At 38.9% G+C, this 26,427-nt stretch overlaps 1 protein-coding gene across 5 annotated transcripts in view; it reads right to left on the bottom strand.

Moving 5' to 3' along the window:
• Window positions 1-5,083: 5,083 nt before the first annotated feature.
• C1H8orf34 (chromosome 1 C8orf34 homolog) overlaps window positions 5,084-26,427 on the bottom strand; it is a 158,063-nt gene continuing 136,719 nt past the window's right edge. For 2 of the 5 annotated variants that reach the window (XM_033055012.2, XM_033055046.2), the window contains 3 exons: window positions 21,377-21,855; window positions 16,149-16,257; window positions 5,084-6,076 (listed from right to left, as the gene is read on the bottom strand). In XM_033055012.2, coding sequence (XP_032910903.1) covers window positions 6,069-6,076; window positions 16,149-16,257; window positions 21,377-21,855 — 596 coding nt within the window. In that variant the 3' untranslated portion in view covers window positions 5,084-6,068. The remainder of the gene's footprint in view (window positions 6,077-16,148; window positions 16,258-21,376; window positions 21,856-26,427) is intronic. The other 3 variants (XM_033055029.2, XM_033055020.2, XM_033055038.2) reach the window with 3 other exon arrangements.

Raw genomic sequence — 26,427 nt, 5'->3', positions numbered from 1 at the left:
TCACACTTTGAATTAATTTCTTTAGAGATAGTGAGTGTACATCTGTCTCTGGAGTTTTGGCTATTCTTACATCAGAAACTTTAGCTCTGTCTTTTAAATAGTTTCCTGTCTTTGCATAGAGCAGACACAGAATTACAGATGAGGTTGATGCTACAGTCTCTCCCAGAAGGCCTATGCATCACAATACCCCAGGCAAGCCTATCAGATGTTTTCAACACATCCTCATAGGGAAAATATTTTAAATTCTGCAAGGCCTGTGTCCAGATGAAAAGTCAATAACAGATAATGTATTCTGGACACAGAAATATAGCTTCACCTGAGGGGATAGGAAGTATAAGTTGCCTTGGAATCTCAGCTAAAGGGCCCCAGACTTTATTAAACCTGGAGTTGTGAGTGTGTAGGTGTTGGATTACACACATCAATAGCAAGAGAATGATTTCTGGGGGCACTTAGGAGAGAATTTGAATTATGGTACTTATCAGGCCCCAGGGAGCATTTTGGCAAGTTTTTGAAATGCACTCATGAAATCCTCAAGACTTTTGGAGACAGCTACAATGGCTGAAGCATGGCTACTCAAAGGACTCTGCTGTTTCATCTCATGTCACTTCTAGTGCAAAAGAAAGGCTTCTCAGAGCAGCAGTACATCCACTCCATAGAGCGCAAGTGCATGCTGTGTGCTGCTGACAAATCTGTGGGGCTGCAACAATGATTCTTCAGCACTGTCTGTAACTCAGAATGAAATCCTGCCCACATTTGTGTCACTGCAAAAAAAGGGTTTACAGGACCAATAATTCATTTTCTAGCTTTGGGTGGCATCTCAATTCATTGTTATCTGAGCTGAAGCAAGAGATAGACAATTAAGATATAAAGAATGTATTCAAGGAGAAAAGATATTGTTCTGAGAAAGTGCCGTCATGCAAAATGCAAGCACTTGAGTACATGATTTTCTAAAGATAATGAGAGGGGTTCTCCATCTCCAGACATTCTCAGAATATGTTAGACAAACATTTGTCACAAATGGTTAGGCTGCAGTTATGCTGCATCAGGGAGAAGAGCTAACTGATACCTGGAGGCCCTTCCCAGCCCCATTCCCTATTGCAGTCCCTCTCCAGGCACACACCTGAACATTTCTGGGAAAGGATGTCCCTGGTGAGCATCAGCAGCTCAGCATTCAAGTAACTCACAAGAGGAACTATTTATGTTTGCTCTTCTGTGGGGTTTCTTCAGAGCTGTAGTTGGTTTTAGTGGACAAAAAGGTCTCTGTCTCCCAGTTCGGAACAATATTCCATCATTAAGCTCTCAAAGAAGGTCCAGGAATCAAGAGAAGACATTGGTTTAGTGATTTTACCTGAACATTTTAGAACTAGAAGCATTCCCCAGAACTGGCTAAAAATAATTAAAGAAAAACAATGCAAGGTTCAAACACAGATACTCTTCATACAATAAAGATGCTTGAGCTGGAGAGGGAATCAAATTCTACAGCAGAACTTCTGGAAAAGCAGCTGGCATGGTATTAGTCACTAAAGCACTGCCATCTTCCAACAACAAAAACCTACTTGGAGCTTCATAGATTTAATTTCAGTTCTTGATAAAGTTAAAGGAATTTCTACCTTTGTACTGTGTTTGTGTAAGTGAAAACACCACTAAACTGCTTTGCTGATTGAACTGAGTTTAGAGTCCAGAGCATTGTTTTCACTTGAAGATGCACCTTAATAGGTTTAAAGCTGATGTACAGGAAACTTCTACAGACAGTACATATTAGATTTGCTGCATATCTAGGGCAGACAAGCATAGAAAATAGTAGCTGATGGTACTATCCAAAGGAAAAGAAAAAGTGTGTCATGAAACCAGATTCTATTTGATTATGCTTTAGTTTTATATAACATGCCAAGAAAGAAAACAGCATCCAAAGTCCTAATGAACAGTTGTGTTAGAAATTTAACTTAAAAATATATATCTTCTTTTAACCGGCAAATTGATAATTAAAAGTAATTAAATTCAGCAATATAGCAAGAAGTAGGCTAATATTGTCAAACCAGTGGTCTGTTTAAACTTTTTTTGGATTAACCCCAAACGTTTGCAATTTCAGCTAAAACTGTAAAGCACAAAAATATCTACAAAACTAATTGCATTGTCTAACCATCTGCTCTCTAATCCAAGAAAAAGTTGAAATCAGGACAAAGACTTGAATGGGCACAAAATTCTCTGAACGTATATTTTTGCACATCTTTTTTTCTCATGAAGCTGCCTGGAGCTAGTAATACAAAGTTAGTAAAAGTATAGTAACTTCATGGTTAGCATGTTTACAGCAGAGCAGTCCAGGCTGTTGTAATCTAACCCAGGAGAGCATTTCTGTATTTTACATGAATAGCTTATTGGATTAAATGTGAAGTGTGTCCATGTACAGTCAGAGCAACAAAATGATAGCATCACATTCCTGCATGTGAGTTGTCTTTCATCAAGTTCATCTATTTCTCTGAATTTAGTTGTTGGACTTCCCCTGCACTTACCTGCTACCTCTGTATGTAAAATGGAGATATACCTGAAGAAATACTTCAGGAAGCAGAAAAATATTTTTCTTCCTCTTCTGTAAGTATTGAAAGAAAGACACCTGAACTGTGAATAAGTTTGTATTTTTAGGAAATATTTTCCCCAGGGCCAGAAGGTTTTGTTAATACAGAGTACAACTGATTGTTAAGTGTTTTTAAATTATTGCTGAAGTTTTCAAGATAAGGATTTGCTCATAGAAACCTTTCATTGGATATTTCAAAAGAAATTGTTCAATTAAATAGCTTTATGCAAGTAAATGTTCTGCCCCATTTTTCCCTCAGTCATACCTACGAATCCCAGAGCTAGACACTGGGGTAGCAAGAAGGCATTCTTTAAAATCTGACTAAGGATGAAGTTACTTGATATGAGCAGTACAGAAGGAAACCCATTAGTATTATCATGTTATTGAAATGAATATAGATACATTACGGTTGTTTTTAAAATAAGCCAGATAAAGTATTAAGGGTATGAAGGTCTTAAAAGAAAGCAGCAGTAACGCAAATGGCAATAAAGCCCATTTTATGACAAATTGGCCTTTGAACACAAAACAGCTGCTTTTTAGACAAGCTACATGCATTTTTATACACTGAGACATGTTTGGATTTTTCATTAACAAGTACTGTTTAGAATCCTGCATCCCTACATCACTGCATTCATAAAGGCTTAAAAAAATTAAGATGCAAACATATGGCTCGGAAAAATGTATCTGTTTCTCATGACTCTTTTTTCCATCATAATGCAGTAAGTGAATAGCACCAGCAATGAACCATAAAGCATCTTTCTGAAAAGTGCTAAATCTATTCTGTTCCATGCAACTAGACAGCAGCACATTTCTATGCAGCTTTACAATAGCTTTTTGGATGACTTTGAAGTGCCTGGTGCAGAGTCAAAAACAAATATAAAAAAAAAAAATCCTCCACCTTGACATTCTTGCCAAACTAACTAGAGCAGCATCAAGAGCATCCACAGCTGATTCTGAATTCAATTAGACACTATGTAGGCACAGTTTATTCCATAAGCAATTGAGAAACTGCTTCCTGAAGCCAAAAAGGTCAAACAAAAACGAGTAAGGCTTCCTGCAGCTTGGAGATGAAAACAAGTTTATCACAACATGCCTTCTGCATGGTCTGCCCAGCTGCTGCTTGTGCTCCCTGGCCCCCTAAGCCCAGCTGCTTGTTGCCTATTAAGAGCATCCCTACTCCTCCTTGGAGTTCTCCTGACTTGCTTCACTTCACTGCCAGCTTGTTTGCAGTCAGGGCACCAGGTGGCTGCTTCTCCTCTGCAGTGCTCAGCTGCTGCTCTGAGCACTAATACCAGCCAAAATTGTTTCCCATATGCTTTAGAGGGACTAGTGCTAACTATGAGAGTTAAAAAAACATGAGATCGCGTAAAAATTATGAGAACTAAAACAAAACCAAAAAAAATCAAACATGATTTTCTGTATGTTTTAGTATGAAAATAAAGTCATATTTCCAATGGTTTTATCCTCTGCCCTTCAGCTTAGAAAGTGTCCCAGAAAAATACCATCATTCTGGACAGTCATAGAACAGCCATATTTCAGGAGCTCAGGGCTTCACAGCTTTTACAACTGAGACCACCCAAGCCATCCTACTACATCTTGAGATACTCATCCACAATTAGTATGTGCTAAATTCTTAATCACTCTACCAATCGATGCACTCACTATATCTGTAACTGAAAAGCCTTTTTCCCCCCTCAGAATACCAGTGACATGATTGATATTCTGCCTTTCTGAATAAAGCCTGCATTGTATTTCTTCACCTATAACCAAAATTTCAAACCAGACACATCCCTGGCCAAATATGTCTGCCCTACCAGGCCAAAATTGTCTTCAAGTTTTTAAAGATGCCAGAACTTCTAGAATTAAGATGCTGACAAAATCCAATTTCTTTCTCAACTTGTTGTGAGCAATCTTGGTTTTCCTGAAGTCAATGAGACTTTTCCCAAGGATTAAATGTAGTCATATTTTCACCCAGTAAAGACATGAAGCAGAAAGCATGCAGCTTAGCAGATGTTTACGGAAGCAAATGAAAAAGGCAATCATATCTTATATTTTTCAGTAATGTCAAGGTAGAATGTGAAATGAGGGCCACTAAGGAAGAATAAAACGGATGAAAAGGAGATATTCACAAGAATGCTTTTCTGAGCACAACCAACTATATACAGCCTATCAATGATAATATACCCTCCTATATGCAAACAAGTCCTCAAGTATATTGCAAATGCACACAGCATTAAAGATTTTCTTTATTGATGACAAATTAACGAAGTACCTTCCTGAAATAAACTTAAAGGGTCTACCCCAGGGGTTTCAGTATGCCAAACCTTTTACACAGGAACTGCACACTATGATGACACATAGCAAGTACTTGTTGACCACAATGTTAACTTCCATTTAACTTGATCATGACTAACACAGACCATACAGTTTCTGTGGATTTAGCACTCTGTATTTGTGAGACAGCAGAAAAAAGTTCACACTATGAAACATTTATGACAGACAACTAATTTTTATTTCTTAAACAAATAGATGCTTTGTAATACTGTATTTTTTAATAGTTGCAAGCAATTTCATTATATCATTCTGTCTAAGATACAGGACCCGAGCATACATAATTGAAGACAAAGGAAACTGAGAACACACTTGACAGAATTAACAGTTAAATGAAATCAGTAAATGCAACTGCCACGTCCCTTCATTTGATGTCTGTGCTAATGCATCTTCTAAAGTTCCAAGCACACAGCACAACCAGACAGAATATTTTAAACAGCAAGTTTGGTTCAGTAATCCATATGGGTAACTAACATTTTATCGTAATATATGAAATTTCTTTAGGTGCTTTATTTTTGCATGCATGCATCACTCCTCATTATGTTCCCCTTTTTGACAGAGTCTTTATTTGTTTTAAAGATCAAAGTAGATAAATTCAATACGAAGCTATGCAGCACGAGCAGCACCTGTTTCTGCTACCCACACACACTCTTTCACTCATTCCCCTGTCTGACCTCTCTCTGCAGGTGACTATGAGTGAACAGCTAGCTCTCTGTGAGACCTGAATGGGACATACACATGGGCAGATGCAGCAAACACTTTAATGTTTATTAATCTAAAAAAGAGCAAAGATTACAAAAATATAAGGAGTAGAAAACCTTAGACAAGTTAAAATACAATCTTTAGGCAAAGTTTGTTTTGGTCAGGCAGAATTTGGTTTATTAAATGTCAATCCAAAACAACAGGGGTATAAACAAAACAAAATATTTATACCAAAATGTGACAGTTACCCTTCTTTCCTAAGGCCACTGTAGCACAGTAAATACTCTTATTCAGTGCATTACAGCATCCACTCATCAGAGCAGTTCCACTCATGTGCTGCTGATACTAGAAAAAATAACTTTATTTAAATATTTATGCATAAACTAATGGAAATTTTCAGGTGTAGTTTTGATCGCCATAATTTTGTTTTTGATTAAACTGTTCTTCAATAATTCCACTGATTTCACAAACCTGTGAAATCAAACAGAAAAACACAGAAATTAGGGCTCAAATGTAATGTACACAAAAATAGGAGAAAAGGGAAAATTAATCCTTCACTGTGTTTTCATTTTGTCAGTTTTCCATTATGATGAATTCACAGCCAAAAAAGCAATGTGGATGAGTATGTTAGTGAACTCAATTCTTTTTTTTTTTTTGTTTCTAAAATATTCAGAAGCAAATAACAGTGTCCTTATTTATACTATTTGTTCCAATTATTCAGTGTTTTGGCAGGGTTTTTTTCTGCTATTTCTTTTTCAACAGTGGTAATAGATTGCAAAAATAGCCTGTGTTTCAAAAAAGCATTGAACATAATACGCACTTGTGATGAATCACATAAGCTGAGATATCAATGTTTTAATTTCTGGTTGTGTTCAGGTTGAAAACCTTCACCAAAGCAAATGGAAATTTAGCTTTTACAAATATTTACAGATGTATATTGCAATGGACTTTTCTGTAAATGTTGCTGACTGCAACATAATCTGCCCTCTCCAATGTTTGTATAAAATGTAATGCTGTAACTGGACCTATTATATAGACCTAGTTAGAAAATCAAGGTTATTAACTGGAAATAGACACTACAAACACATGTAATTGCACAGGTGAATGCATAAAAGTCTGTGTGCTGCCTGAGAAGCCTTCACCTTGCTGTTTTTAAACACTGAAGGAAATCAGGCACAGCAGTGTCACTCCTTTTGAACATTTACCTATGCAAGCCTTTTCAGGGAGACTTAAGAACTTGACAGGAACAAATTCTTCCCATTGTGTCCAGCTAATTAATTAAATACAATTGGAATAATTTTCACTTTGTCAGGTGATAAGCCTGGACTTCACATGTGATTCTGTATTGATAATCAACAAAACAAGGTACATACCATGAAAACCTCTGCAACAACAACAAATGAACAACAAAGCGAACAAACAAAAAACAAGACATAAAGCCTAGGAAACCTTAACAAAAGTTCTTATCCTTTATTATCTTTAAATGGTTGGAGGCTTTTTGTCACTTATACCTAATGTTTAGCTGTTTTCCTTGGAAGTGCTTCACTTAGCAGATATTCAAGCTCTATCACAGTTTGATCTTTAAGCAAAGAACTTGTCTTATAGTGGGATAAAGAAGAACAAATATGTGTAAGCCTGTTTCATTTGCAGATTCTTCATGTGACTGCTACCCACAGAAAACCCAGGGACTGGCCTTCTGAACTGCAGAAGTTAAGAAGTTAGGTTGACCACATGTTAATGGCTTTGAGTTCATTGCGTCCCTTAATTTTTGCTTATAGCACTTGAAGCTCCTGGTTGCTAGGACAGAGCATTTAATTTCCTTTGTCACAGTTTGATGAGTTGAATCTTTTTTTACTTAAACATCTATCTACAGATATCAAGCTATTTCTGAAGTTCCTGGTTGAATGCCTTCATATGAGTGAGGCAAATTCCTTACAGGGTTTCCCAAACCCTGGGTCATTTTTAATCATCCTCTGAAATCCCTTGAGTAATCCCAATCTGTCTTAATGGCAAGACACCTAACCCACAGGGTTTTTTACTGATATGATGTGGAATAATTACTTTGCTACTTAACTTCTAAGGCATTCAACAAATGGTCTACTCTTCTTTGTGACAGCATTATGCTGAGAGCTCACACTGAGATGATCTTCTATGACCATCCTAAATCCATTAGGTCACTGCTTTCCAGGACAAAGCCTCATTATTCTGCAGCAGAGACAGATATGTTTCTCTGGTGCCAGATATATTTCATTTGGTTTAAATATACTTCATCTGGTTATAATAAAGTGCATTTTGCTGGAATGTGGCCACTATACCAGGGGATTCATATCATTTAATAACTTCAACTTGTCCTTCCCACCCATTATCCAAACCTATCACAGCCTAATGAGCCCCATTCATCTACATCTTCCCATTAGAAACTCTAGTTTTTGATTCCTCATTGAGCCAGCTTTTAATTTAACTAATGTGTGTCCTGATAATTCTCTAGGCCATTTTTTAAATTACAGTGTCATTTTTTATTACATTAAATGTCTTTGGGAATCCAAGTTTAGTATAATAAGGCAAGCTGTAGAAAAAGATATTTGTAGAATTGGAAGCTGTACTGAAAAGAGCTTTCTGCACTAAAACAGGTTTTGAATTATATTTTTTTTTTACTCACTGCAATGGAAAATTCCCTCTTCATATTTAACATTTAGTCCAATGTGAACTTTACCAAAGTGAAATAAAGCAACGTGCCTTAAAGCCTTAATAATATAAGAAGATAACAGCAACTCTGGATTTAAGCACATCCATTCAAAAAATAGGAAACTTTAGTCTAACTCCAACTTACCCTAACTGTATTTGAAATCACCACTCACTGTCCCACAGTCTGAATTCTGGTAGAAGTAATCTCAATCTCTCTTATTTATTTCATGATCAATAAATAATTAAATCCAAGTGGGCAATTTTCCATGCTAGAAAATTGTTTTCATCTACTTTCAGACTCAAAAAACAGTTATATGAAGTGATGCAGCTTCAGCTAGGAGTGTCACAAGACATCCAGCTAAGACCATCGAATAGGCCTGGAGAGATTTTGTTTACAGGAGCACAATACTTTCTAGTATTCTATTTCTGAAGTGGACATAGAACTGTCTCAAGCTAAATATGTAGCCAACCAATAGCAGGCAGAATGAGAGATAACATATTTTCTTTAATATATATCAGTGCATACTGGAGAGATTTGGAAAATAACTCATAACCCAAGCACACAAAAGCTTTATAACCCTCTGCAGAGATTATGTGGAACAGGGAGAGATGACTTTTTTACTGCTTTGTAAAGTTTGTATTACCACTCTTGAAATACTAAATGAAAGAACGACACCAATATGCTTCTCCAGAAGACTCATGAATTGGGATAAAAGTCTCCCCCAAGTTTACTTTAGGGACAGATTCTCTTGTGAGACAAAAAACCCTGTGTGTATTTATAGTGAATTTATTATTATATTTTATTATTATTATGAAAAAAATGGCCAACTACAACAATTATATTCTTACTAACCAGACGTATAACTGACTAATGTTTGAGTTATGCCTCATAAGCACCTTACTCTCTAAAGAAACCACATCTAGCCTTGCCCTAAACTCATACCCACTGAAATAGACATTTCCAATACAGCTATGCTCCATCAGAGCAGAGCACAAATACAAACAGCTGAATTTGAATGACAGAAGTGGAATGTGTTTGTCTAAACATCATAAAATTTGCAATCAAGAGTTGCTGCTCTAACTCTGAATCTGTCATTCTTACTCATATTGAGTAGCACCTGGCCATAGCAAAAGCAAACTTTCACAGCAAAAACATATTCCAGTAGTAGACTCCTCCACTGTTAACTCTGGCCAAGCAATTTTCCAAGTCTTAGGAACACTTATTTGCATTATTAGGATAAATTGACTGTTTCAGCATGTGAATTTACTCAGTGTAAGGAACTTTACCCATGGACAAATACTGTATGGATTGGAATTTTACTAGAACACAGTCTGAATTTCTCAAGTCTACCAAAAAACCCTATTTTTCATTCTTTTGGGTTTTTTTCCTAGGCAGATGTGTGCAAATGGGAAAATGAAGGTTTTCTTCAAGACCTGTGGAAGTCATCAGCAGAGTGTCTTTGACCGCAGAGTTTCAAGACCAGTGCAAGAATGAATGGAGTAGAAATCCCACTTCTTCCCAACAATCACTTGATTTATCAGCAGTAGACCTTTCACTTTCAACCTTAGCAAAGACTTTGCAGATAAAGAGTGCCAAAACACTTAAATTTCCTCCTGCAGATCAGAGGGCAAGCGTTCAAGACTTGCCCAAGATCAACTGAGCTAGAAATGAGCATCTAGTACCCCTTTTGGCAAGTTGGAACGATGTGATAATAGACACATCGGGTGCCACTGACTACAGAAACTGGCATGCCTTAAGCAGATTAGCACAAAGAAATGTTTTAATAAAGATGATCCTTAATGTGCCTTCCAGCCTTTAATGTTCTGTGGGTATATTTAATATGGATTAACCAAGTAGCAAGTTTTTCAAGAGCCTACTTCATTCATCTATCGTGTACATCTGCTAGGTGGACTGAGTAGAGGTAGATCCTTTACATCCAAGGCTGTGTGACCTGGGGAAACCTGTTGTGTGGGTTACACAAAGAAAGCAGACTCAGGCTTTTGGGCAGCAAATCCTTGCCAAGACTACAGATGGTAGGTCAAATTACACCAAAAGCATGTCTTTGTCTTTTCAAGGTTCTTGGAAGCTAGTGATACTTAAGGATTTTCCAATCTTCAGTCTTTGCAGGACTAGTTCTCAAGGGAAAATTCAAGCAGACTCTTGTCAGTCCCCTGAAAGGATGAATTTCTTCTTACAAAAGCTGGCTAAAAATGTTCTGGTGGCAGTAGACACAGTTCTTCTGTTTCTGTGCATCAATACCCCATAAAGAAGAAAATCTAAATGTTCTAAAAGAACACCACAGTTCCTTGATTTTGGATCCTACTGCCTTGACAATTTTCGTCTCTCATTGTGCAGAGAGTTTCAAAGGAGATCACATTTTGCAAGCAGAAGAGATTTGGTTTCTAAATAATAATAGCTCTTAAAATGCATGTATTAATTCTTATTTTTAATAACAAAATGTACATTACAAGAGCAAATAATTTTACACTACCTCTTTCTCTGACCTATTGCCACAAACTTAAGTGCACAAAAGGAAAGGGTATGCTAAAAAAAATCAACAAAGTTTCTTAAAAATATTTTTCTTTCCTTCTTTAACATATCTTTTAAGCTAGAATAATTTAAACTCTTTTATATGAGTAGTTACTTAATTTAAAATGTTGTCATAATTAGTATGAAGATTTAAAAATTACTGACTGCCAGTTAACATTTAAACTTGCTGCTAAGGATAAACTTTTAAAATGCTGTCAAAGAGCCTGAAGAATTTAAAATGTAGTCTGATTTACAAGAACTGAGAACCAAGACCTCATTTCCATGAGACAAGATATGCACTGTTGAATCTGTTTTGCAAATGATGTTTGTCAAGAGATGTTGAGATTCCAAAGTAACCCAGTTCTGTTCAGTTATCACTTGTTTTGAAAATAGCCTTTCTAAACTTTTGCATGTGAATACATTTGAAACTGTTTCCCCCTTATTTTTTCATTCTTCTTCTTGTAAAACTCTAACCAGAAGATATTACTTTTAAAGAACTCAAGGTGACTCACACAGTTTCTCTTTTTGCACTTTTTTTTTCCCACTACCAAAAACTAGCTTTACACCTGGCTGCTATTATCTCAAAGTAGTCAAAAAATGTGGTAAATATTACCCACATGTAATTTATTAAAAGCTGAGTCAAAGAACAGGTGTTGCTATTGCAAAGATTAATTTTGCAGCTCTTCTGCTCAAATTCACAAATTATGAACTCCTGAGCTTCTCAAAACTAAATCACACAAAAATATCCACACAGATTTATTACATTGGGGTGAAAAATGATGTGTAATCTTGCCAGCTGCTCTACCTACAGTAAGCAGTGGCATCAGTAAGTGTGCCAAAGCTCTTGCTGACTCCACTTTACAACCTGAAATTGGCAGCTTCTCTTTGTCAGCAGTGGCAGTTCTGCACTTTCTTGACAATGTCACTAGCACAAAAACTCAAGACAGAGATGTTACGGCCATTAGGCACGTCTATAAAATTTTGCACTATTATATTTCAGTTACAGGAAGTATTACTTTGATAAAACATTTTTATTTCATCCCTTTAGTTATAGCAGAAGAAACAGTGATCTATTATAGAGGGTGCACCAGCTAACTGCACTGTAGTCAACACAGGTTCACAAAGGTAAAATCCTGTTTAACTACAGTAATTTCACGATTACAAGCCGCACTGACTATAAGCCACATCGCCGGGTGTTGGCAAACATTTCGTTCCTTGTCCATAAATAAGCCGCACCCAATTATAAGCCGCTCTGTCGTTCGCAGCAAGGACCCGCATGCAACAAAGTGGCCAAATAGTAACAGAATCGTGGCATGGCGGGGTTTACTGGCTCAGCTCAGGCCGTGAGGGCTCGGGGCTGCCGACGGGGCCAGGTAGCCCAGCTCGGCACTGCCGCTTAGCGAGGCCACTCAGGGCCAGCCGCCGCTGCCGCTGGGCTCGCTCACCCCAGCCTGTCGCTGCCCCGTGGTGGCAGGGGGGCACGGAGCCCACTGGCACCCACAGCAGTGGTTGGAGGCGGGGATGGAGGCCCCCGCTCCCGTGGTGGTGGCACGCGGGGACAGGAGTCCCCTGCCTCCCCCCGAGCCGCAGGGCCAGTAGGAGGGAGCTCCCCTGCCTCTCCCCCCACCGTGCTGCCTGCACTGAGCCAGCTCCACCCGCCGCGCAACACAGTAACCAATTTGTAATAATCGCGTAAATGCCGGGTTTCACTGGTAGGTGTTTGACTTGGCAGTTTGCACTGACTCAGTTTGCACTTCCGGGGTTGGAAATGTCAGAAAATTATTCACATATTGGTCGCTCCTGAGTATTAGCCGCATTTCCGGTGTGGGAGCAGAATTTTGGTCAAAACAGTGCGGCTTGTAATCATGAAATTACTGTAATTTCACAGCTTTCTATGACAAGGTCACACACCCAGGGGATGAAGTGATGTCACTGGATGTGTTTTTTCTGCATTTTAGTAATGCTTTTGATACTGTCCCTCACAGTATCCTTCAGGACAACTTGTCCAGCTGCGGGATGAGTGGTTGCAGGATGTGCTGGGTGAAGGACTGGCTCAATGGCAGAGCTCAAAGGGGGCAACTGGTCACCAGTGGTGTTCCCCAGGGGTCAGTTCTAGGGCCAGTTCTGTTCAATACATTTACCAACAACCTGCAGGAGTTGAATCCATCATCAGCACATTTGCTGAGGATCCCAAACTGGGAGGTGCTGCAGACTCTTCGGAGGGACAAGAGGCATTGCAGAGGGATCTACACAAACTGGAGCACTGGACAGTGATCAATGGCATGAAGTTTAACAAGTCCAAACAACAGATTCTGCAGCTGGACTAATCAGGCACAAGTATAAACTGGGGGAGGAGTGGTTGGAGAGCCTCTCTGCAGAAAGAGATCTGGGGGTGCTGGTTGGCAGCAGGCACAGCAAGAACTGGCAGCGTGTCCTGGAAGCCAAAAGGGCAAACCCCATCCTGGGTGCATCAAACACAGAATCACCAACTGCTCAAGAAAGGTGATTCCACTGTGTTCAGAACTGGTGCAGCCTCACCTGGAGCACTGTGTGCAGTTCTGGGCACAGTTTAAGGACGTGAAGGTCCTTGAATGGGTCCAGATAAGTGCAACAAAGCTGGTGAGAGGGCTGGAAGAAATGACCTGTGAGGAGCAGCTAAGGACGTTGAGCTTATCTAGTTTGGAGAAAATGAAGGTAAGGACTGACTTCACTCTCCACAGTTTCCTAAGGAGGGCATGTGGAGAGAGAGGCACTGATCTCTTCTCCCTGGTATTCAGTGACAGAACACACGACTCAAAGCTGAGCCAGGGGAGATTCAGACTACACATCTGAAAGCATTCCTTTACTCAGAGGGTGAAAGACTGAACAGGCTTCTGAGGGAGATGGTTAATACCTCAAGTCTGTCACTGTTTAAGAGGCATTTTGACATTGACCTTAACATCATTTTATTTTTAAATTAACAGTTTGGTTTTTGGGCAGTGGCAATGACCTACCAGGATTCTTGGAATATTATAGTACAGGATTTTGGGTGCTCACAAGTCCTCACACACATACAATTAAAGTAATAGCAGCTATAAGAAACCGTGCTGTGTATCTGATAGGTCCTGGAGCATCAAGTCTCCCTGGTCACATAATTAGCATCAGTCTGTGTGTGCACAGCCAGTCCCACCAATGTTTGTGGGACTGTAAATTCATTACTGAAAATACTGAGGAAAAATTGCATGCACATAAAAGGCAGGTCCCAGAGTCTCTCTTGAGCCACCTAAGGTGAGTTTTAGCTCCAAGATAACTGAAATGCTCTGGTGCAAGTCAAATTGGACTTACTGGCCTTGGACTAAAATCAGCTGGATGCACAGAATCTCATTATAACATTTTACTAGTATTTAAAAAGACCTGGCACATGCTCTTCAGAATCCCACTGTGTAAATGTAAATTTCAGTCAAACTCTAGGTTATGTATGAATTTGTGAAACTGATGTATGAGTAAAAAACAATTATTTCAAGTGGTATAATTAAAAAAAAAATCTGTTTATCTGGCACATTTCTTTTGAATCCTTTATCCCTTACAGAACTGTTCCCTTCTGTAAAGAAAATGTCTTCTTCATATGTTAACTCTTGATGTTTAAACCAGCATTGAGTTTTCTAAACATGTTGATTAAATCATCTGTAGTTTTCAAGTACATCACCTAAAATATGTTAGGAAGCAGTTTACATATTCACCCTTGCAGAACACAAAACTACTATGAATTAAAAGAGAAAATGTAACGCAGTGAGATCATTTAAAGGCACCTTGTAGGCAGGTAGAATTTGCTAAAATTTGAAAATAATGCAATTTATAGTCTGTTACTTGTTCTGCCATTTAGACTCTGATCCTGCTGATCTTCACTTCCACAATTAGACAAATACTTCAAAAATAGGATATAGGATTACCTGTATGTTTAAGAACTCTTTTATTAATATAGATGAATTAAAAAGAATGTAAGCAAAATAGAGATAATGGGGTGACAGACCTAAGGAGGGAGGCTCTACTTTTCAGACCTGGAGTTTTTTTTACTTTTTTTTTTTTTTCTGGTGAACACAGATTTATTAAACAGATTATCTATTTCAAGTTCATGTTATTTTCTACTGCTACTTTAACACATCAGGACAAATTGTTTAACTTAGCTTAAGTAAAAAATGTTCTGTGTTAATTTTGTTATTGTTCAGTGACTAAAGGAAAGCTTCAGCAAATCACTCCTATAAGGTTCAGCCCTCAGACAAATAAGTACAGTAATTTCACAATTACAAGCCACACCATTTTGACTAAAATTTTGCTCCCAGCCCGGAAATGCGGCTTACACTCAGGAGCGGCTAATATGTGAAAAAATTTCTGACATTTACAACCCCGGAAGTGCAGCCGAGGTGCCGAGCTGAGCCCCTGCCAGTAAAACCCAGGATTGCGATTGTTACTCTGTTGCGTGGCAGGTGCAGGCGGGCTTAGTGCCAGTAGCACTGGGGGGGAGGGAGGCGGGGGATCCCTCCTTCAGGCAGCGCAGCCCAGGGGAGAGGCTGGGGGCTCCGTGCTGCCATCCCTGCGGCTCAAGGCGGAGGCAGGGGCTCCATGCTGCCATCCCTGTGGGTCGAGGGGGAGACGGGGGCTCTGTGCTGCCATCCCCGTGGCCCGGAGCAGAGGCAGGATGCTCCGTCTGCCATCCCCACAGCCCAGGGCAGAGACAGGGGCTCCGTGCTGCCATTCCTGCGGCCCGGGGAGGAAGCGGGGGGCTCCTGCCCCCACCTGCTGTTGCCACCGCAGGAGCAGGCAGGCTCTGTCCCCGCCTGCTGCAGGAGCCGGAGGGCTCCATCCCCGCCTGCCGCCTCCGCCACGGGTGCCAGTGGGCTCCGTCCCCACCTGCCGCTGCGGGGCCAGCTGGGCTGGGGCGAGTGAGCCCAGCCGCTGGCGCTGAGTGGCCTCACCGAGCGGCAGCTCCGAGCTGGGCCACCCGGCCCCATCGGCAGCCCCGAGCAGGCTGAGCCCGCACGGCCCGAGCCAAGCCAGTAAACCCCGCCATGCTGTGATTCTGTTACTTTGTTGCACACGGGTCCTCGCTGCGAACAACAGAGCGGCTTATAATCAGGTGCGGCTTATGTATGGACAAAAAACGAAATGTTGCCAACACCCGGAGATGCGGCTTATAGTCAGTGCGGCTTGTAATCGTGAAATTACTGTACTTGGTACTCATGAGAAAAACCATGAGCAGGCAGGACATCTCCACAGTATTTGAAGATATGGAAAACAGAAGTAAAGTTGAGGAGTTTTGACATATTATCTGGTCCTTACACATATACTTACCTTTGTCTTGATCAGCTTCCACTCCTTCACTTTCTGTGTCACTTGGCAATATCCAAGGTTGATGACCAAGTTGAAGCTGTTGTAAGAATTCATCCTGCCACAAACAGATCTATTTTAGATAAAAGGAAGAAATTGTTCTGCATAAACGAAGACTGCAGAAAACACTATCCTCAATTAACTAAAGAGGAGAAAGCCTTTAAAAACAAAAAACCCAATTTGCTGTGAAATAAAAACAGAATGGAGACATGCAGGCTCCTTAGATTTTTTTTATCTATTAGGCAAAACAAAAACAAAATCTACAAACAAACAAAAACAAAATTCAAACCCAAACTCACCAAAATGAAGGGGTCTATTTAGCTATATCTCTACTATAAATACAGATATGTAAGACACATACATGCTCATCTTAGGAATGCAGTGACAGGACAAAATTGCAGATATTAAATCTGATCCTGCAGTTTTCGGAGTGCATAGACATTTCAAATGCAATTTGCTTAAGTGAGGCTTTGATTTGTCAAAATTTTCACTGTTTCTAATCTAATAAGAACAAGAATATGAAATCTGATTTAGAACCTATGGCTTTGTTGCATAAGGAGAAGGCTTAGGAGGGAAAAATGTTATCGAAACTTTTGTCTCCAAGATGCCATTAAAATATTAAAATATAAGTGTTTTACATGGTTAAAAATCCATATGCAGCTGAATACATGCTTTTGAAAATGTTTTGGAATTGCCTATATTTTTATATAATGTATATATGTATTTGTTTAAAAATATTTTTCCATGCAGACACACACTTATCTATGTGAACAGGTATACACGCAGACATATAAAATACTTTTACACATTCCTTTGCAATATTCATGGGGAGAGATGAGACTGGAATGCACAGTTTTATTTCCAAAAGCAGTTCAAACATGCAAGTTTAGTCTTTAAAAGAAAACTTTAACATTGGCCAGATATAAAATTACTGGCCAGATTTTTATAAGTTAAAAAAAAAAAAAAGATGGGGGAGTAATAACCCTGTTTTTGTTACATCAGCTGAAACAAGAATCTACATAAAGTTAAATTGTATTACAACATAAATTTTATTAGGCTATCTGATTTAAATACAAAATCCAGGCTTGTTTAAATCAGTTTTGGGAGACTGAAGGCTGCTCAATCAAGATCTAACTTGGAATTAATACTTAGTAAAGTATTAATTCTGTCAGTAAAGTGTTAAAAAATTCCACAAAGACTGCTGCCATGGCCCAGCAGTAAACTCAGACAGGAGCTCCAGGCCTCACTCAGGTATTGGCATTTCCAAGGTGCTGTGCTTGAGAAGGTTGCTGACTACAACACTGAACATGCTTTGGTTCATGGAACAGGATTCTTAAAGCAGGGTGAGAGACTCTCACACTCATCCCCACACTTTTTAATCTTCCAAAAACACAGAGCAAAGATCTGAGCCAGCCAGTGGAACAGAATGAGAGTATCTGACCAAAAAGAGAGTCCCCATCACAAGTTATGCTCTATACTCCAGGAAATAAGAGCAAAAATTTTGTTAATCAAGGTTATATTCAAATAAGACGAAGTTTCCTGCTTTTAACAATGGCAGACTAATTAGGATTGCTAAATACCACTTTAAACTGTCTGAATAAATGAAATCACTGTAAAATTTCATGTGTTCAGAAAATGATATGGTAAACAAGGGAGTCAGCAGTATTTTCCATCTCAACAGCTTTGACAAGTATCACAGAATTGTGTCACTTTAATGGAATCCATCCTAAAGAGATAAGCAGGGTTCAGCATTCCTTTGCCAATTTATACAAAGCACCAAAGGATTAGGAACATGCACAAAAGTATCTCTGCCAAAGGATTTGGAACCCTGATTTATTACCTTTATAGAGATAATAAAACTATTTCTCTAGGTAGCATTTCTTTGCTATAATTCAATACAGTCTTGAACAGAGCTGATAATAAAACACACCTGTTAGAACTTAGTAATATTATGTGTGCCAGGAGGCAGAAACTTGTCCACAAAATCTCAGATCATTATAAGTCTCGAGCATTAAAAAACCCCAAAACATTCTTAACAGCTGATATGTTAAGTACTTGCCAAATTATTTAAGATTTGTTCTATAACAAGATTAAACCACCCATGCTGCAGCATGAACTTTACTAAAGCTTAAGAACTTTGAATTGTATTTATTAGTAATATTTTTCTATTTAGACTTTTGTTACTCTGAAACACATTACAATCTAGGAAGCATACATAAGGCATTGAGAGATATGTTAAAATTCCCAACAAATAAACAAGTCAATAAATAAATAAAGCTCCTTAGGGTAAAACATGCTCCTGGTATCCAGTAGTCACATTCTTTTCAACTGACTTATTCTCATCAAATACACATCAACACTGTACTTAACATCACCTAAGAGTAAGGAAGCAGAGTTATTTGCAAAATCTTGTATCTTCTATAGGATTAGCAATATAACCACAGTGTATTTACATCTAGTAGAAATTCCCAGTTGAGACCATAAGGCTAATAAGAATAAAGGCAACTTCCCTTCTTTTATTTTAATGGTTTTTATACAGGAAGAGGATACAAAACCTACAATGAAATTCGCAAAATAAACTACAGTATCAGCCTCGAGCTTTATATGTTTGTGATCTGTAAAAGTACAAATACAGACAGGACTCTAGTTCTCTTACCCCAAACCACCTCTACCTTTTTAAAATATATCTCCTGGTCAGTGACCAAGCTGTGACACAAGAAAATGAAATCATATGGCCACAAATAGGAGGAAATGTCTAAAATGGCAAAAAATGTCAGAGAACAGATGCATTTTCTGGGTATGTTCTGTCTAAATCCACTTCTCTAAGTGATCAAGAACTTAAGTGCACAAAAAACAGCTTGAAAGGGCTCCCAAAGCTTCCAGTATAACACTCCAAAAATGAGGCTGGGAGTGGCAGATTGGCCAGATCTCCATCAGTTACTTTCTGATATCCATGGGCCTTCACAACCTGGCAGAGGAAGGTCCTCAGTATGAAGGTGTCATTCCAGCAGCTTTCCCTTTGGAAGCAGAGCTGGTCCCAAGTTGAGTTTCCACTATGTCAAAGGTCACTTGTACATGTCAGAAAGGATAAATAGGGTCTGAGATGGGTCACTAGCAGCCAAGGTACTATTGTACCCAGTGAGCAAAGAGAAAGAAAAGAATTTGTCACTTCTAGAAGGGATTTTAACAGAGGATAAGATCCTGCATAGAAATGCTGAGGCTCAACATCAGCTTTACAGTCGATTGCTGGCTGAATCTGGACATGCTACTCTACCTAGAAAATAGCATAATAATATTGCTCACTTCCTAAAATTCTTGAGACAAATATATACATATATTAAAAGTATAACAGGACACTTACTGTGAGAGCTATTAGCAAACAGAAGTAACAAGACACAGAAAATTAAATGGGACTCTTGCTTATTATTACTATAACTGCAGAAAGGCTGTGGAAGAAAACATTTTTAATTGTCTGCCTTTTTACAGGAAAGATCAAAAGTAATGGGCAGATTGGCTATCTCTCATTCATTACATATACATACTTTCAGGAGTATATACAATAATTTTACTTGGCATCACATGACTATGTATCAGTTAAGAACAAGACTGCCTAAAAAGAAGAAAAAGAGGGGTGAAGAATTTATTTGGAGACAATAAAACCCTTCATTTCTTCTGAACATTTTTTAGTTAAAAATTAATTTCAATTCTCATTCTCTGGTAAGTGAGAAAATTCTAACACACACATCCCATACTTCAAAAGAGGGCACAAGGTGACTTTTTTTGTTAAAAAAAAGGTGTTAAAATTATTTATGGTTTGAAAATGTATCAACTGGCAGTGAAACCACTTTCAGGAGAACTGTAGCCACCTTCAGTCCTCATGTCTTTAATCTGGATATTCAATTCTAAGTGAAGAAATAGCTTGAGTGATGCGATTAGTGCACTGCCGCTCAAACACCAAATATTTATTTCACCACCAAATTTAAGTAAAATTTCTTCCCCAAATTCTAGAGTAAGTTCTGCCTCATTTCCTTTCCTTCACATCCAACAACAGACATTATATAATTAATTGCAAGGTTATACCAAGTATTTAATCTCTAATTTTCCTACAAGCAACTCTAAGCAACACTATCATAAACAACATTTTAAATTTTCTTTAGAAGTCATGAGACTGATAACACATTGTGTCTAGTGTCACAACCAACAGATTATTAAAATAGATTACACTCCTCAGAAACAATCTAAAGGTATGATATTATTTTCAGTCATGGAAAAAAGGTCTTCAGGATTTGACAAATGAATTACAAAGAGATTGGCAATAATGGTGGGAACTAACATATTCCACCACTAAAAAATTAGCAATCTAGACATATAGTTCCTTCTCAAGTCAGTACAGAAGGACTGGCATATCCTGAGTAAAGACTCACCTTTGTAAGGCATGTATAGAGATAAATAGCAGGGGTTTTCTTTCACAGGTACTTTTATTTCCACTGCCCACACACTGAAGTTATCTTTAAGGCAGCTAAGGTTAGCAGAGGAGAATCCTACTCAGAATTTACAAGGTACTTCAACTTTTTGTTCTGTTTTGTTTTAAACAAAGGCTAGTCCTGTAAAAGTCAATAATATGTGACAGGAAATTTTAATGCTGTAAATCAGCCTAGTTACCATGCATATAGTATTAGATAGTGATTCAACAACGTTGGACATTTTCTCTTGCAATTCAGTTTGGTGCTTTGGAAAAACTTGTTCTTTCAGTGACGCCTATCTAGTCATTCCAATTGCCCAAAAATAAGAAATAAAAAGTAGATCAAGAAAATATCATGCACTGCCAGTTTGGCAGGAAAAAAAATACCATGGAACTTAGAGATTAGATAAAGTTTTGTTTAATATTCCAGAGGTATGCACCTGATAGAGACTGTAATGCTAATAAAACTGCTACACAAAGCCCTAAAGAGCTCATGGTAAATTTGGGGGACACAAGTGTTTCAGTATGATTCCTATAATAATATTGACATTCTCTAATGAGTACCTCTCAAAGCTGAGCAGTATTTCCTTGCTAATTTTCTCATCATTATATTTCAAGTTCTTTTCAGCACAGTAGGTTACATTAGGTATACTGACATTACTTGAACATAAAATGCAATCAAGTCTTCGCATTATTAAACATAGCAAAAACATTAAATTGAAAATCTTACTTCTGATAAACTGTTTCTCTGAGTAGTGACAGTTCCAACAACATCTCCACTCACTTGCACAGAAAGCCCTGAAGCAGCACTGAGGGTCCTCCCCATTTGGCTCTTAGATGACAAAGATCTGCTTCTTTGCATGCTAATAATGCTTTCCCTATTTCCTTGGTTGCTAGGGGTAAGAGGCCGTGACAACAAGCTATTTGGGGTCATAGGTCTGCTCCCTGGAGTTGATGGCCTGTTGGTTTGTGCACTGCTGCTTGTGACACTGGAGACCTGTGTTCTGCTGTTAGTGGGCAGAGGTGGTGATTTGTTTCCTTGGAGCTGAATGTTCTTCCCAGTCGGAGTTGGCACCTGAGGCCTTGGCGTTTGGCCCTGTGCAGCTGGAAGAGTGCCTTGATGGTCAGATGTGACTACACTGGGATGCTGGACACCAGGGCTTCTTGAGAGCCTTGCTTCTTCCCACAGTGCGAGGTCCTTCTCAATGTCTGCGCACACACACATGAACAAATGGAAAAGAAAGAAACTCACTGTCTGTTTCTCTCTGGTTTCACACTCCCAATGATTTTCTCTAATGTAAGTGAAAACCTGAAGCTGTGCAGAGAAAATCTATTAAAGCTTATAATAAAATGCATGAGAATTAACAGTACAAACATTCAACAAGCATTTCCTTAAAGTTTATTTACATTTGATTCACTGCAAACACAGCTATCCTGCAGAAATGAAATATTACCTCTTCATTGAATGTCAACACAACCTATAAAAATTCCTCTTGTTTCATCAAAATTATGTCTCTGTGGTTTTTGAATAGTTACTGCAAAATCAAGACTAGTACCCAACCAAGATGGAGCAGTGATGTAAACCTGCCATCCTCAGCTGCACTGAAGTGCAATCCAAAACCAGCTCAAGGCTAAACTTTTGTTTCTGGTCCTGCTGTCTCCTGCCCAACAAAAACTCTGAGGAAAGTAACTATTGAACTCTGGCACATTTGGATTTGTGATCCTGTTTGAACCTGAATTTTGTGCTCTGGCCTGCTATCAGTGCTGGAGCAGGTGATGGGATCACCAATATCCACAGTCCAAGGAGAAAAGGTGACAGCCCTACCTTGCACACAGCCATAAAAAATAAGATATGTTTTAAAAATACAACAGATTAAGGACGGTGAATAAAAAGCGTCTCCTGAAATAATTTAAATCGTATTAATGCTTCTAATGAATTAAATCAGAATACAGCCATTGAAGACAGGCAAAGGTAGCTGGAATTTAGGTTAGCATTCATAACATATCGAAAGTCCTTGCAAGTACAAATGTAGATCTTAACAAACAGTTTAATGAAGTTTATTTTATCTTACACTACTGTTACGAATTTTCACTGGGAGGTATTCTACTGTACTTGATTTTCATAGATACAGCTGATTATCTTTAAAATAGCAATGCCATTTCTCGTGACCATGTCTAAACTTGTCTAAAATCAGCATTTAACTTTTATTATTTTGATAACAATTATTTCAGGTTCTAAAAGTCCTAAAAGAAACAAATTCTTAACTGCATACTGGAAAACAGGATTTTCTTTCACTTGCATTTACCAGTAGGTATAAAAGGAATGTTGTATGTTAAATAATTAAAGATGTGCTGCCTTTAACATCAACATGTTTTATAAGACTTTTGAAAGCAGAAAAACAAGCCATGCCAATTTCATGTTAACACTCTAATGCAACATTGCACACAATTCAAATGCTATTACTAGAAAAACTAGTAAAACTGAAATAGTTGTGAAAGCCTCAGATAAAAGTATCTAACTATTTAAAGATTAAACATTTTTCTCTTAGTAAATTTCAAAACATAGTCATATTTCCAGCACACAGTTAAGAATATTTCTAATTGACCCTTTAAAATTAATTATTTCTATTTTGAAATTATTACAGTAATTTCACGATTACAAGCTGCATCTGATTATAAGCCGCAGGTCCGGGTGTCGGCAACATTTTGTTCTTTGTCCATATATAAGCTGCACCAGATTATTAGTTGCACTTTCGTTCCCAGCGAGGATCCGTGTGCACCTTTCACGAAGTTGCCAATTAGTAACAGAATCACAGGATCACAGGGTTTACTGGCTCGGTCCTGTTCGGGGTGGCTGCCAGGGAGTGGCCCCGGCCCTGCTCGCTGCTGCCGCCGGGAGGCAGGGGAGCGGCGTCCCCGGCCGCTGCCGCCGGGAAGAGGGAGAGGGGCGTGCCTGGCCAGTGCTGCCGGGAAGAGAGAGAGGGGTATGCCCAGTCGGTGCTGCCACCGCACCCCCCGGGGCCAGGCAGCGCTGCCGCTGCGCTGCCACTGCCCCACCGCCCAGGGCCAGGCGGGCTCCAGCTCAGCTCGGGGCTGCTGCTGGCTCGGACTTCCAGGTTGGGAAATTTCCAAAATTTGTTCATATATAAGACACTCCTGAATGTAAGCCGCACTTCCGGTTTGGGAGCGAAATTTTAGTCAAAATGGTGCGGCTTATAATCGTAAAATTACTGTACATCTTGGACTACTCTTCTGCTGTGCTTTCACTTTGGAACTTCATAGAATCAGAGAATGGTTTTGGCTGGAAGAAACCATAAAGGTCACCTGGTTCCAACCCCCCTGGTTATGGGCAGGAATGCCTTCCACTTCATGTTGCTCAGAGCCCCGACCCACCTGACTTTGAGCACTGTTAGGGACAGGACATCCACAGCTTCTCTGGGCAGCCTGTTCCAGTCCCTCACAACCCACATGATCAAGAATTTCTCCATAACATCTAAGTCACTCCTCTTTTAGTTTACAGCCTTTATTCCTTGTCCTATCACTATATACCCGTGTAATAAGTGCTTTTCCCGCTCTCTTGCAGGTCCCTCTAGGTATTGGAAGGCCACAATTAGTTTTCCCTGTAGCCTTCACTTCTCCAGGCCAAACTACCCCAAATCTCTCGAGTTGCGAGAGATGCTCCAGCCTTCGTGGCCTCCTCTGGACCAGCTCAAACAGGTCCACATCCTTCTTATGCTGGGGGCTCCAGAGGTGAATGCAGCACTCAGGTGGGATCTCATGAGTGTGGAGTAGTGAATCACAGAAACACAGAATCTTCTGAAGTGGAAGGGAGCTCTAAGGAGCATCAAGTCAAACTCTGCAGTTTGGCCCAGATGGGGATCAATCCATAAGCTTGGTATTATTAGCACAGACTCTGACCAACTGATCTGATCTTAGAGGGGAAAGAAGCTGCTGCCTGCTCCTCTGGTGCCGAATGTGTCAGATGCCTTGCAAATAATCAGAGGCCAGTAAATGATATTGTGGGCTACTTGATTTAAACCAAATCAAGAATACAGTCTTGTAAAAATCCAGCTTAGTCTATTTCTTTGTAAAATTACAAATGTACAACTGGCCTGTAGTGAATTCAGTATGCTAAGAAATAGCATGAATATTGAATTATTTAATGAGAGTTAAATAAACATTATATGCTGGCTCATGTTTCCTTAATTTCATATAGCAATCAAGCCTGCAGATAAACCAATTATTATAATAATTTCTCTACACATAATTAACACATTTCCATAGCATAATTATTCCATTTTATTTACACATCTTCTGTTTGATTTTGCTTTAATATAAGCTTTTCAACCAGAATGAAAAAGAAATCACACTTTCCCAGCTTTGCAGTATTATCTGATCACATCATATTAAACAACGCAATTGAATTATGACTTAGGATTTTTTAAAAATCCATGTTCATGCTCATATAAAGGAAAATAAAATGCAATAGAGCAACACAAAGGCATTTTGCTTAAAAAAAAATCCATAATAAGGGTATGATTCATATGCACTTACAAACATAATTTTTATTTATTATTTATATTTTTAACAGTTCTTGTGATAAAATATTTTCCAGAAGAATACAGAGACCACAAGATCAGTGCAACAAACCAAACCAAAAAACTGTGAGAATATCTCTCATGTGATATAAAGCAGCCATAGTAACATAAAAGCCTGAAATTTTAGACCAAAAAAGGAGGCAAATTTAGAGAAGGAAAAGAAAACTGCTCCAGTATCTGACTTTGTAAAACTGCTGCTTTCAAATATCAAGGTACTGAGGCAGTTGCTGGCAATTGGTTCTAGCTCCAAACTTAGGCACAGACACCAAATTATGCCTTATGTTAGGAGTGATTTTTATCCAGCACATGGTCCATAAGGGAAAGCCAGGCCCTTAAAGAGGTGTATCTGAGACAGGGGGCCATATTTCATCATTACACAGGTAATCCAAGTCATAGCTCAGGCATCTAAATTACTGCCTGGACAGGCAGCCATTTCGTAGAAATAATAGGTTCCATTGCGCTTGCTAAGAGAACTGAAACAAGAGACTTGCTGATATCACAGACACTTGAACTTTTGGAATTGTATAAGACAAATGAGGCTAAGCAAAATCACAGCATTATTATCTGAGGCACTCTGAACTGATTATTCACAGAAATTACGTTATTCTTGTCTTTGAGGGGAGTAATTGTCTCAAGCACCACTGGTGTTACAATAGGACGTGAACTATTAGGAATACAATAGTCCAATGTCTAATAATTCGGCTGCTTTCATGTGAAGTTCTCAGTCAAAAATTACTGAATGGTAGAAGGGCTGAACCTCATGTTACAGCTTTACTGAAATAACAGGCCCAAAGTCAAATGGTCGGAAAAGCACTGATGTGAGAAAGAAAATCTTGTGGTCACACAACTGCAGAAGGAATCTTGCTGGTTAGTTTACAGACATTTAAGTATTTAAAATTCCATATTCTACTGAATATTATAGTTATTACTGTCAGATTTGCCAAGGGACTGCATTTTTCATTGCATAATGCATGCAAGAACAGCTTGTATGACCATGGAAGTGAGACCAGTTAGGACATAAATCAAAGTAGCGAATCTTCACCAGACTCCTCCTGAGTAACAACATAAGGGAAAACAAGCGGTACCTCAGTAGCAGGACTTCTGGGGTACACAGGTCCCTGCTATGCTACAGAAACCACATACTGGTTTGCTGCTCTCCTGATTTCCACTAGATGTTCCTGGG

The sequence above is a fragment of the Catharus ustulatus genome, chromosome 1, assembly GCF_009819885.2.
Source record: "Catharus ustulatus isolate bCatUst1 chromosome 1, bCatUst1.pri.v2, whole genome shotgun sequence".
Classification (NCBI taxonomy): Eukaryota; Metazoa; Chordata; class Aves; order Passeriformes; family Turdidae; genus Catharus; species Catharus ustulatus.
The sequence above is the reverse complement of the archived record's forward strand: the minus strand, read 5'-3'. Positions and strand labels throughout refer to the sequence as shown.